At 38.4% G+C, this 13868-nt stretch overlaps 1 protein-coding gene across 1 annotated transcript in view; it reads left to right on the top strand.

The window, feature by feature from the left end:
- LOC124863591 (Na(+)/H(+) exchange regulatory cofactor NHE-RF1-like) overlaps nt 1-12634 on the top strand; it is a 35587-nt gene extending 22953 nt beyond the window's left edge. The window contains 5 exon segments of the mRNA XM_047358044.1: nt 3557-3710; nt 8020-8063; nt 10851-10941; nt 10944-10969; nt 11056-12634. Of these exon segments, the coding sequence (XP_047214000.1) occupies nt 3557-3710; nt 8020-8063; nt 10851-10941; nt 10944-10969; nt 11056-11193 (453 nt within the window). The 3' untranslated portion in view covers nt 11194-12634.
- The last annotated feature ends 1234 nt before the right edge of the window (nt 12635-13868 follow it).

Raw genomic sequence — 13868 nt, 5'->3', positions numbered from 1 at the left:
TGATGAACCAGGCTGGGAGTTTTAAAGGCCTCAGGAATCTTTTGCAGGTGTTTAGAGTTAACTCGTTGATTCAGATGATTAGGTTCATAGCTCGTTTAGAGACCCTTTTAATGATATGCTAATTTCCAATAAAAGACCTGAATATTTCAGTTAGTGTGCAATGAATCTAAAATATATGAATGTTAAATTTTCATCATGACATTATGGAAAATAATGAACTTTATCACAATATGCTAATATTTGAGAAGGACCTGCATAGGTGAAACTAAACATTGTATCAAGATATATATCCTTTTTTTTTCCATGTCTGAGATTAAATTAGATTAAGTCAGAACGGGCAAAATTACTTCTATTTGCTAAATGTCAAAATAATAGGGGATTTTCTTAAAATATCTTTCTTCAGATTCTAAAAGTTTACATACTCTAAGTTTACTAGACACTTAAAAATTTGGGAAAGCCCAAGTGATGATGTGACGGTTTGGTAAGGTATTTGTGCTAATTGGAGACACACCCCAACACACTGCTTCCTTCTGTTACACCATGAAAAAATCAAAGGAAATCAGACAAAATATCAGAAAGAGAACTTTGGACCTTAACAAATCTGGTTCAGCCATAGGTACAATTTACAAATACATAAAGGTGCCACATTCATCTTTTCTGTGTCTTTGAGAGGAATGTCTTTAGGTGGGAAATATGTGCATCGGCAGCAGGAAAAAGCAAAAGCCTTGTGAAGATGATGCTGGTAAGTCCCGCATCGGCATGAGCTGAAAGGCCACTCGGAGAGGAAGAACCCATTGCACCAAAAGCAATGTAAAGAATCCTGATTACAGTTTGCAAATGCACTCAGGGACAAACTTCATTTTCGGAGACACGTCCTGTGTTCTGCTAAAACTAACATTTCAGTGTTTGACCATAATGGCAATTGTTACATTTGGAGGAAAGAGAGGCAAGCATGCAAGCCTGAGAACAGCATCCCAACAGTGAAGTATGGGGGTGGCCATATCATGTTGTGGGGTATTTTGCTGCAGGATGGATTGGTGCACTTCTGTCATGAACTGAAAATTACATTATATGGAAACATTAAAGGAGCATCTTAAGACATAGGCCTGTTAAAACTAAAGCACAAATGGGTGTTTCAAACTTAATAAATTAGTTACAAATTGTTTTAAGGACAACTAACCTTGATCTCAGTCCCACCAAAACTTTATGGGCAGAATTGAAAAGTTGTATTATCAAGGTAGCTTAAACACCTTTCTGTTCCACCAGTTCTATCAGGAGGAATGGACCGAAACTATTTTGATAATCTTGTGGAAGGAAACCTAAAATGTTTGTCATACAAGAGCAATGCTACCAAATACTAAGGGAATTTGTATAAAAACGTCTAACTTTCAATGTCCCTAGAGCCAGCCTAAGCATTGGGTCATCGAGGTCTCCACCTTCGTCCGCTGCCTGATCTTCTTTGCACCAGTCCCTCATGGTTCCCCCTGCAGGGGGTGGGCCCACTGGGGGTTGGCCCAGTGTCTCTTGTTCGGGCTTGGCCCGGCCAGGTCCCACGAGGAGCAACCCAGACACCAGGCACTCTCCGACGAGTCCCGACTCCAGGCCTGGCTCCAGGGTGGGACCCCGGCTCCGCCGTACCAGGCGGCATCACGTGCCTTGATTTTGTGGTCCTTATGAAAGCGTCTTGAACCATGGGGGTCTGACCCATAACCCAGAGCCATGTTTGCCATGGGAGACCCTACCAGGGGCATTTAAGCCCCAGACAACATAGCCTCTAGGATCATTCGAGCACTCAAACCCCTTCACCACGTTAAGGTGGCAGTTAAAGGAGGGGTTAAGGTGGCGGTTCAGGGGGGGGCCTGGGACGCCAGGTAGGGAGTTCCGAGAAGAGGCCCAGGGGACGGCCCAAGACACGCTGGAGGGACTATGTCTCTCGGCTGGCCTGGGAACGCCTTGGGCTCCCCCCGGAGAAGCTGGAGGAGGTATCTGGGGAGAGGGACGTCTGGGCGTCTCTAATGAGTCTGCTGCCTCCAAGGCCCAGTTCCTGTTGAAGCAGAAGTAGTACATCTAACTTTGAAAAAAAGTTATAAAAGTTTCTCTAAATAACTATCTATAATATTATACAGGTGCTTAGCAGAAAAATAATTCAGATAATCTTAACTGACTAAAATGAGGGAAGGTTTAGTCTAATTTGATCCCAGGCAATGACAGTCAACATGTCAACAAATAGCTACATGAAAATATATCTGCCTAAAATGGCTCATATCTACTGTCAGAGTAATAAGTTTTAGGCAACTGGAGCAGTGACATTAAGCTCCTTTAAGGGTTTTTACACCAGGATTGCCCTTAAATGTGGCTCTGTAGCTTTAATGGTTTGCAAAAGTTAAGTTAGTAAATGTACGGAGAAATTATCTATTACTAAGATAGGATAAACGACTGAATTTCCTCCTGTTTTTTCCCCAAGTCAGACATCAAACCAAAGTTTGTAAAAATTAGATTTTATTAAATGTCATTTTTAATTTGCATCTGCAGCTATTATGGCACTATACAGTTTCCAGAACTAAATAAATATACCGCTTACTGTCAGAATGAAATGAAACTTTGCCCAATATAAGGTGAGGTTAAATACTTAAATCCTAAATACCTTTAATCCAACCCTGCAAAGGCTGGGTAGGTCTGTGGACTCTAAGAATCCTCAGTCAGACTTAAATAAATAATCACTGTTATGCAAATTTTCAAAAGGGCGATTGCTTTACATCACACCTAAGAAACCTTCGGCCAAATCTACATAGAAACCGAATTTCAGAACAAGTTAGATAGGAGAAAAAAAGGTAGGCATGCAGAAAAAATGACAATATTGCAAGAAAAACAATGTCACCACATGGTTCAGTCAGAGCATGGTCTGGTGCATGCCTCCTTGCAAATAATACAACACCTAAAAATAAGAAACACTACAAAAAAGCTAATGAAAGGACCAACAGAGGGATTAAATGGACACCATGGTGTGTTTCAGAGTCTCAAGTTAGGTTTCCACTCCCTGAGTGGGCCCCAGACAGCCACGCCAACCACTGAGGATGGGGGGGGGGGACAGCCATTGTGAGGAGCGGACAGCCATTGTTACTGCTGTTGCGGGCCAAGCAGCTATTGTCCAGCTTCCTCTGTAGGACTGGGCTTAGTCTTGGAGGTCCACCCAGTGACCTAAACACACTCACACACTCAAGCACACACAAGGTTTGAGAAATTTCTCACATGCTTTCCCATGGAGATTTATACCAAAAAATAATCATTTGATCTCATGGCTGAAACATGATGGTTTTGCAGTTCTTAAGGACAATGCTCCCTGAAAAGAGTAAAAGATGAAAGAATGTGTGCAGGATCTTTGTGTGTGGACACAGGATTTCCTGCTTGATAATGTTGAAAAAAGACGTCCTAACAGTAATAAACTATGTGGGAACAAACATACAGAAAAAGAAAGAATAAAGAATGTGTGTATTTATTTCTGATCTGTTCCTAGTCAAAGTAAAAATATTTAATGTTGTATTTTTATCTTCTGCAGGTGAACAGTGTTTCTGTAGAGGGGAAGACGCATTCAGAGGTGGTCGCCACCATTAAAGCGGGCGGGGACGTGACCCGGTTGCTCGTAGTGGACTCCGACACCGATGCCTTCTTCAAGAGATGCAGGGTGACCCCCACCTCCGAGCACTTAACTGGTGAGAAGATGCTTTACCCCCTCACCCGCCCCCACCCCCTACCCTCATCAGCAGCAACTGTGAGGCAGTGACTGATTGCATGACTGCAATTATCTCGTAATGTTTCTCTCCAGGTTTATTGTCAGTCACCAGCTATATTTATAGCCACTTTACTGCCTCCCCTCTTGTTCCTTGGCTCGCTTCTTCTATAGTTTTCTCTCTTTTCTTTCCTCCAGGACTCGCTCTCTCTTTTCTGTCGAGGATCACAAACACTAAGCCACTTCCTGCCCCCCCACCTAATGTTGTCGCCCTGCAGGGAAAGTTAATCTTTTCGACATAAATACATCAGATCAGACGGATCAGTGTGAGACGGCTCTAACTAACCGGGTTGTTTACGTTTGATGGCAAAGACATTTTTTCTCTGGAATTGAGCCTGTCAGTGCTAATTAATACCAGAAATATATTTAAAAAAAACATATTTGAATAATATGACAGCCTTTTCTCAAACGTGATTATTTTATTGTAAGGGAATGTCTCAGTCTGCAGGTGAAGGTCACAAACTACTTTTAAATGCAGTAGTCAGCTTTTGAATCCTTGCATGCAAGACAAAATGCATTTTTTCCCTTTTTATCTAAAGAACAGGCCCTATTTAAACTAGTTTATCTAACAAACCACTAGACGGAACTCTTAACTCAATCTGGGGTAATGAAGTTTTATCTTGACCCTTCAAGGCCATTGTACCGCCTAAAGCTGTTTTTTGCCCTTGGAAAAAAGAAATAAGGACAATAATAATAAAAAAAATTAAGGAACATAAAACAGTAAAATTTTGTTTTTTTAGTTTATTGCATTTAGCTTCTTACATTTTCTGTTAAAAAAAAAACAGCACTTTAGTTTTTAGTTTTCATAAGAAAAAACAATTACTTCACTTAAAAAGATTTTAACTTCTAAATATCAACAGTAACTGGTGCTAGTCACTCATCACTTTTTATTATATTTTGATGGAAAATCCCACAAATTGTTCAGAATAGTAACAAATTCAAATGTAATCGTACCTGATTCTTAGATGCATCTGGCATATTGTTAACTGATTCCTAACGTTGATGCAGTATTCCTAATAGATTCTTGTAAATTGTACTCAGTTCTGGACCTGAAAATGCCAATGCCAAGAATCCACACGAATACTAAAATTGAGCAATTCTTGGCGATTTGTATTGTTTGTGTGTTTGTGTGGAATAGTGGCTTCAAAGAGTCAACATGTCTGGGTTTATTAAACAGCCTGAGAACCACTGTGTCACGTGATCACTCATATACACATGCTCACCACCGCATGGCAACAAAATAAGAGGAGCGCCCTGCACCCAGGCAGAAATGTTTAAATAAAAAGGACATTTATCTGTAGCATTGTTAGGCAACAATCATGTAATGATGAAAATTTAACAATCATATATTTTAGATTCATTGCACACTAACTGAAATATTTCAGGTCTTTTATTGTCTTAATACGGATGATTTTGGCATACAGCTCATGAAAACCCAAAATTCCTATCTCACAAAATTAGCATATCATTAAAAGGGTCTCTAAACGAGCTATGAACCTAATCATCTGAATCAACGAGTTAACTCTAAACACCTGCAAAAGATTCCTGAGGCCTTTAAAACTCCCAGCCTGGTTCATCACTCAAAACCCCAATCATGGGTAAGACTGCCGACCTGACTGCTGTCCAGAAGGCCACTATTGACACCCTCAAGCAAGAGGGTAAGACACAGAAAGACATTTCTGAACGAATAGGCTGTTCCCAGAGTGCTGTATCAAGGCACCTCAGTGAGAAGTCTGTGGGAAGGAAAAAGTGTGGCAGAAAACGCTGCACAACGAGAAGAGGTGACCGGACCCTGAGGAAGATTGTGGAGAAGGGCCGATTCCAGACCTTGGGGGACCTGCGGAAGCAGTGGACTGAGCCTGGAGTAGAAACATCCAGAGCCACCGTGCACAGGCGTGTGCAGGAAATGGGCTACAGGTGCCACATTCCCCAGTCCTGGGCTACAGAGAAGCAGCACTGGACTGTTGCTCAGTGGTCCAAAGTACTTTTTTCGGATGAAAGCAAATTCTGCATGTCATTCGGAAATCAAGGTGCCAGAGTCTGGAGGAAGACTGGGGAGAAGGAAATGCCAAAATGCCAGAAGTCCAGTGTCAAGTACCCACAGTCAGTGATGGTCTGGGGTGCCGTGTCAGCTGCTGGTGTTGGTCCACTGTGTTTTATCAAGGGCAGGGTCAATGCAGCTAGCTATCAGGAGATTTTGGAGCACTTCATGCTTCCATCTGCTGAAAAGCTTTATGGAGATGAAGATTTCATTTTTCAGCACGACCTGGCACCTGATCACAGTGCCAAAACCACTGGTAAATGGTTTACTGACCATGGTATCACTGTGCTCAATTGGCCTGCCAACTCTCCTGACCTGAACCCCATAGAGAATCTGTGGGATATTGTGAAGAGAACGTTGAGAGACTCAAGACCCAACCCTCTGGATGAGCTAAAGGCCGCTATCGAAGCATCCTGGGCCTCCATAAGACCTCAGCAGTGTCACAGGCTGATTGCCTCCATGCCACGCCACATTGAAGCAGTCATTTCTGCAAAAGGATTCCCGACCAAGTATTGAGTGCATAACTGTACATGATTATTTGAAGGTTGAGGTTTTTTGTATTAAAAACACTTTTCTTTTATTGGTCGGATGAAATATGCTAATTTTGTGAGATAGGAATTTTGGGTTTTCATGAGCTGTATGCCAAAATCATCCGTATTAAGACAATAAAAGACCTGAAATATGTCAGTTAGTGTGCAATGAATCTAAAATATACGAATGTTAAATTTTCATCATTACATTATAGAAAATAATGAACTTTATCACAATATGCTAATATGTTAGGGACCCTATTTCACAACCCAAAGTTTCTATTTTGTGTCAAAAAAGGTTGTAATTTTAGTCTCCTTATATTAAGCATGTAAGTTTACTTGGTTCAGTGGTTCCCTAGTAATGCTTAGTAATTCCTTAGCTCAGCCTCTTGGGACTTTGAGAGGTATATTTTAGAAGCAGACTGGTTCCCTTTCATCAGTTCTGTGTTTGTGGGTCCACCTTTAATGGCAAAAATAAGATAAATTGTACTAATTGAACAAATCATGGCATATTTTGTGTGCAATGATTTTTATGCTTATGTGGTAACATGCATAAGAAGTGTCCAAATTTAGTCCTCAATGACCAAAGTCTGCATGTTTTAGATGTTGCCCTGATTCAGCATATCTGAATCAAGTGAATGGTTTTGTTATCAGGCCTTTGCAGAGCTAGGCAACATCCTAGGACATATCTAAGACCCTTGAGGACAGGAGCTGGACACCCCTGGGTCACACTAAAAACTGTCCTATTTTTTGTTATAATTTCGCACATTTTGTACATTGAAATATGTTGAAATGTTTTAGAACTGAGTTTTTATTTTGTGTTATTGTTACTATTTATGCTATTTTATTGCTTGTGTTGTATTTCTATGGTCATTTTTTGTTTATAAGACAGAAAAATTTAGGTTCTGCAAAAGCCCCATCAGTTATGAAATAGAAACTAAAGGAGTGCCACCCATGACTCTTATTAAGGTTGTTTTGTTTAAAAACTACAGCTGGCAAGCAGGTTTGTGAAGCAACCGGCAGCAGCATCACTACCAGAGCAGATGACTCAACTAATTGTAATCATACTGTTAGAATATTTTACAGACCCATGCCTATATTTTTGTGGTAAGATACATTCTCTGCTCAGTCCAGAATTAGAAATAATAACGGTCTATTCAGAAGAAAGATTCCAGCGAGGTGTTTCCCAGGTAATTGCCAGCTCTCCACACGCTGCCCACAATCACTCGGCAAACCGACACACACTGCTACATTTCTCCAAGCAGCCTCGATGCACAGCACTTTGGTTAATGAAGTGCTTGCTCCAAGTGATCACTTATGTCAGGCTAGGACATGTAGAGGCCTCTCTAAGAGTATGTGTCACAAACATATGTAAGCAACCAAGATGTGGGGCCTTAAATCTGAAATTACCTTCAAAAATAGATTTTTTAACAGTAAATAGTCATCGTTTGGTTTAAAGATTTTTTTATGCAGTTAGGGGGCCAATGGGATGGAAGATAAGGCTAAAGACGAATGATGTCTGCAACATTTCAACATGCGGTTTATAAAGGAACTGGTGCATCTTTTTTTCAATAATATGAGCTGAATTAACGTTTTACCTGGGACAGATTGGAACATTTCTGTTTGCATAATTTACAGTGATGATCTTCTTTTTTTTGCAGGTCCACTTCCAGAGCCTGTTGTTAATGGAGAAACAGAAGAGAAGGTAAGATTAACCAGCAACAGACTCATCTCTGAGAGGAGCCTGAGTTTTCAGAGATAGTATTTTGTTGACAATTGCCTTTAAAATAAAAGCTAATTGTGAGATTTGAATTTTAAAGTAAGCAAAAGTGACCAGTCTCCCACAGAGGTTACTTCCCTCTCTTTTGATCCTGCTTCTTCTTCCTGGCAGAAAGACGACTAAATAATTTTCTGTTTTAAGAACTCCTCGTGTGGTACAATACAGCTCAACAAATCAAGGACGTTCAAAACAAAGATGTAATGCTCTATTTTTTTGCTTAAGTGGCATGTTACATCAGAGAACTGAAACGCTGATGAAGTGAGTTATTAATCAGAGACGTTTACAGAACAGCCTTTCCTGTTATTGTCTGACCATTCTTGTCTTTATTGTATGGGGATCTGTTAAAAGACTCCACCCTACTAACTCCCCATTAATGCTTGCATGATTTGTGTGTTTGACAGGCTGTAAATGAAGTATTCATAAAAAAAATTTAGAACATAAAAATATGTGATCCGCTGTGTAGCATGCAACTAGAAGGTCCATAAAAGTGATAGCTAGAGTTTGAGGTGAGATGGAGAAAATGTAGCATAAATTGTACTACAAGTTGAAAAATAACTGAGAACAAGAAAAATGGGACACATTTTTCCTTTTTCCAGACTCGTGATTTATTATCTTTTATAGAGAAAGCTGGTTGTTTTTCTCCTGCCTTAGGCAACATTCGAAGCTAAACTATGATAAACTAAACTGAGCTATTCTTAGCTAAACTAAGAGAAGTTATACTGAACTAGGATATGATAAACTAAATTGATGTACACATATTTAGGTAAGCTGATTCTAGTTCAGTTGAGAAATTAACTGGGATAAGATAGAATGTGCCAAGAGAAGCTAAACTAAACTTGGCTATACTAAGCTAAACCACGATGGCTTATATAAACCAAAATAAACTAAGTTTAATTGCGGTATGCAAAATTAAACTGGGATAGGCTAAGATGTGCTAAGCTAAACTTAAACGTAGGCTAGGTTTAATGAAAATAAGCTCAGATAAACTAGCATAAACTAGGACAAGAAAAGAAGAGCCAGATTAAACAAAACAAAACTAATACATGATAAACTAAGATTAAATAATCTAACCTAAGATAAATTAGCTTAGACTAGAAGAAAAATTAGAACAACCGACCTAATCTAAACTAAACCAAGATAAACTAGAATAAACTAAACTGTGCAAGGTTGAGATAGGCTATGCAAAGCTAAACTAAAATAAGCCAAACCAAGATAAGCTAAACTAAAGTAATCCAATGTCAGCTATATTTTTTATAATTGCTATTGCAGCTAAACTAACCCTGCCATGTATATATTATCCTGAAACAAACATTACTTTGATTAAAAAAAAAAATTCATTGATTTCTTCTTTGTTGTAACATTCTGATAATGTGCATTCTTAATATTTCTCCGATATTATCAAGTTTTGAATTAAATAAGAAGAGGCAATAACTACTTAAGTTGTTTAATGGATCTGTGATGAAAGCAGAAATAATTTTTCAGGTCTCTTCATAGTTTTTGTGCCTGTTTAAAACTAGCAAGCTAGAAACTTATCTATCTCTGAGAAAACTGACATAAGCATTTTAATTTCATATACCTGTAAAATCAAGTAAAATTACCAAACATTCCCAGATCTCAAAATTGATACTAGTCACTTTCAGCTAATTTGCCAAGTATGACTGGATTTCCATTAAAAAACAAATACATTTTTACTTAAAACAATTAGTGAAGTTGTGAAACATGGGCTGTCTTGTACGTGAAAGCCTATTAATTCATTCATTTTTAAATTAATTTAATGAAGAATACATATGACATCAGTGTAAAAAGTGAGTAATATGGGGTGCAGGCAACATTTAAATAAATGCTTACTTTTCCACTAAATCTCCCAAATTGTTAAACATTTTCTTTGAAATCTAGTACTGCAGATACAAAATAAAAAACTCATAACCTTGCATTTGTGTTTGTTGTTTCCATGTTGCATCACTAGACAATCTATGAGTGCCAGCTACCTAGTGTCCCGTTTCTGTGTAAATACTCTATAATAACAGTGATGTTGTTTTGGATGACTACACCAGGACAGAGAATTAAAAGAAACTCCTTTGTTTATGCTGACCATTTTGACCCTGGCTTTGGGCCAGATATGCAGAGTGAAACTTGACCGGCAGTTCCTGTTATTCAGGAATGTTATGTGCAATAGCCAAGATAATTGTTCCGCATATTGTTGTGTTACAAGCAGTGATGAGCTATGAAGGGAGGAGACAAAGCTGGAGGTGAGGTGAAAGACTCAATTTTTAGTGATTAAAAATGTTGAACTGGTAACAGTTTAACAGGCTCATGAGCAATAAGCTGGAGATGTTTCCGCTGATTCAGCAGCAAGTTAAATTTTTTTCGAGGACAAAATAGGTACATTTGTTTGTTATTTTTAATTAGATTATTTAGTTATTTCAAAAAAGGATTATAAATTTTAACAAATAGCAATAAATACTTGACGTTTAATAATATATTTAATTCATGTTTAAGGAATTTGAGCCAGTCCACCTTAAAATTTTGATAAAATGAGTCAGAACTGTCTTTTTTCTTAACCATCTCCAATCCAACTGTGCCCCCATGTGGCCAACTCAGATACTACAAGAAAGATGCTAACTTACTGAAATCCGAATATTATTGCATAAACTCTTTAAGATCTTTGGTTAAATATGATTAAGGGATTCTAATGAATATTTGTTTGTGTAGGTGAATGGTAGAGTGGCCAAAGAGCCAGAGAGGAACTCAAAGCTCTCCATCAGTCCTTCTCCGTCCAATGCGTCGTCCAACACCTCACTCACAACCCGACTGCACACACCCCGCCTGAGGTACATCACAGAAAAGTTATGATTTTAGCCATCTTCTATATAGGTGAGTTAACATTTTTCAGCTAATTAAATTTTTTTTCCTTCAGGGTCCAATCACAAATGCCATCCCAGCACTCAACCTCACCCTGCAGCAGGTCAAGGAGCTCACCCACCAGAAACGATCCAACAAGAGAGCTCCACCCATGGACTGGACCAAGAAAAACGAGCTCTTCAGCAACCTATAGGACACCTCCGCTTACCTAAAACACACATTTTTATTTTAGGAAATCTTCCCAAGAGATATCAGAGAAAGGTATTTTATTATGAGAAAAGAGAAACACACCTTAGAAAACTAATGCTGTTCTGTAAAATATAGTATTCTTCTAGGTATTATGCCTCATGTTATTATAACCCATTTATAATAATGTATATTTTTCTGTGTTTCTAACCAGAAATTATATATGCCAATGAATCAGAGATCTGTATTCTGTTCAGGTGGGGCTAGATATTTCTTTTGTTTTTGTTTTCATTTCTGGTGAGTGTCTGTGTATGATCAAGCATGTCTGTTTGGCACGTGAGGAGATGTGAAGGAGTTGCAGATTTTATTGACTCACTCCAAAATCATTGAAACCACTGACTTTTTTTGTTGTCCAAACACCCACATGACCAACAGTCTGACCAAGTGTGACGGGTTTGGTTGGGTTTAATGGTTGGGGCAAAACCTTTAAAAAAAACCACAAATCTGTCGTTCTTATACCTATTGTTGCTTTTATTTTGTCCGTCCTGAAAGGCGAGCCAAAAATGATTAATGTTTCATGTATTGTTAATTAATTTTAGGTGAAAAATATTTTTTATTCCTCATTTTTACAGAAGTAATTAGTCAGAAGATTATTTTAACCTGCTAAGAAGCCATAAAGCCAATATAAAATAGAACATTTTGTCATAACATTCCTTTATGAGACAATGTAAATATTATGTGGGGGGGGGAGGTGGAGAAAAGTTAATCACCTGCCTTTCGGGGCTTCCATCATTTGTCCTTCTTGTCACCTTTAAAATTATATTTGTTGACATTTTAAACTAAAACCCCCATATGAATTCTTTAAATTTTCACCTAAGATAAACATTGCTGCTTTGTTATAAAATTGTTTTAATGTGATCCAGCTCTTAGGGGGAACAGCTTAAAACTGGAATTAACTATATTTTAAATTGCATTCTTGTTTAATATATGTATGTGTATATGTCTTTTATCATGTATGTTTTTAGACTTTTGACTTAAGTTCTTAAGATTTTATCCAGCCATAACAAATGTGTACTTTAGTGTGAGCCACATTGTAAAATGGGAAACTTTCAGCGCCCCCTTATGGCCATCGCTGTAACTGCTCACTGGTGCTCGGATCACAAACGTTAACAGCTAGAGGTTTTTCTTCCTCCAGGAGAAATGAGAATGTAAGAGATGTCTTAAAAACTGTTACTCTGTGTCACTTAGATCCTCACATGGGATTTCTATCCTTCAATAGATTCCATAAGTAATAGTGACTGGAGTTGGGAAATGTGGAGACAACAACTGAGTTTAAGGAAAGATATTTGTACTTTGTGCAAGCAATAAGGATTTTCCACTGTGTAGTGTGTCTGTCATGGCAACATTATTGTATTATCTGAGAATGAATAAAAATATTCTCAAGTCCATGTGTTGAGGTGATGTGCTTGAAAAATTCTGAACACTGAAGAGTTCCTTGCAAAGGTCTCTATCTCCGCAGAGCCTTCACCCACAGTCACCTTCACTGTATTTTAATGGGATTGTATGACAAAACACTAAGTACAACATATTTGTGTTTCACAGTCATTTCTAGATAAAAACCTGAAAAGTGTGGCTGGCATTTGTATGAATGATCAGTGAATAAACTTTGTCATTTTGTGCATTACACACAAAAAAACATCCATCGCTTTCTAGTCAGTGCATAATAAAACTAATAAATGGCTAGCAATGTAAGCCCCCTTTGCTTCGACAAAATGATGATATTGTTAGAACTGCCTTCAAAGGTTACCTAATAAGTAAAGCACATTCAAATACTTTGTACATTTGCTGCAATTCCCTCTGTTAGTCTTTTAGGGGTTCTCACAGATTTTTAGTTGGAATTAAGTCTGGACTTTGACTGGGACATTCTAACACATGCATATGCTTTGATCTAAACCTTTACGTTGTAGTTTTGGCTTTATGTTTAGGGTCAATCTGCTAGGTTTCCATAGCGGATTTCTTCTAGCCACCATTTGATATAATCCAGAATTGGCAAGTGCACAGATGGTACTTGTGCTGTCAACAGTTAAGCAAGAGACATCTTGACTGGTTTAGGTGGATGGCCACATCCTTGTTGGTTGTTCTGCCATACTGTTTCCATTTTCAGATGATGAATTGAACAGTGATCTGTGAGATGCGTGAAGCTTGGTATAATGTTTTACTTCTTCACAACTTCATCCCTGTATGTCTGTGCAGCTCCTCCAGACTTTGCAGTGGTGCACACACTCCTCTTATTTTCAGCGGATGGATTGATCAGTGCTCCCTGCTTTGAACTTCTGCACAACTTTATCCCTGACCTGTCTGCTGTGTTCCTTGATCTTCAAGTTGCTGTTTTTCAATGATATTCTGTAGCAAAGATTAAATCACAAACAAACAGACTCAGAGTTTCTTTTGTACACCAGTGGTTGCTCGGGATTTTATTTTGAGGTATCACAGTAGAGGGAGCTGAATAACTCTGAACACCACACATTTCAGGTTTTTATTTGCACTACTTTGTGTTTATCTGTTAAACAAAATCCCTAAAAATACTGTAAGGTTTGTGGCTGTAACAAAAACAAGGTGAAAAAGTTGTTTTATGAGGCAGTATTTATCTACTCAACCTGCTTGTGCACCTCAATGTTTAGA

This window comes from Girardinichthys multiradiatus, chromosome X (genome assembly GCF_021462225.1).
Source record: "Girardinichthys multiradiatus isolate DD_20200921_A chromosome X, DD_fGirMul_XY1, whole genome shotgun sequence".
NCBI lineage: Eukaryota > Metazoa > Chordata > Actinopteri > Cyprinodontiformes > Goodeidae > Girardinichthys > Girardinichthys multiradiatus.
Note: the sequence above shows the minus strand (reverse complement) of the source record. Positions and strands in the feature narration are given on the sequence as shown.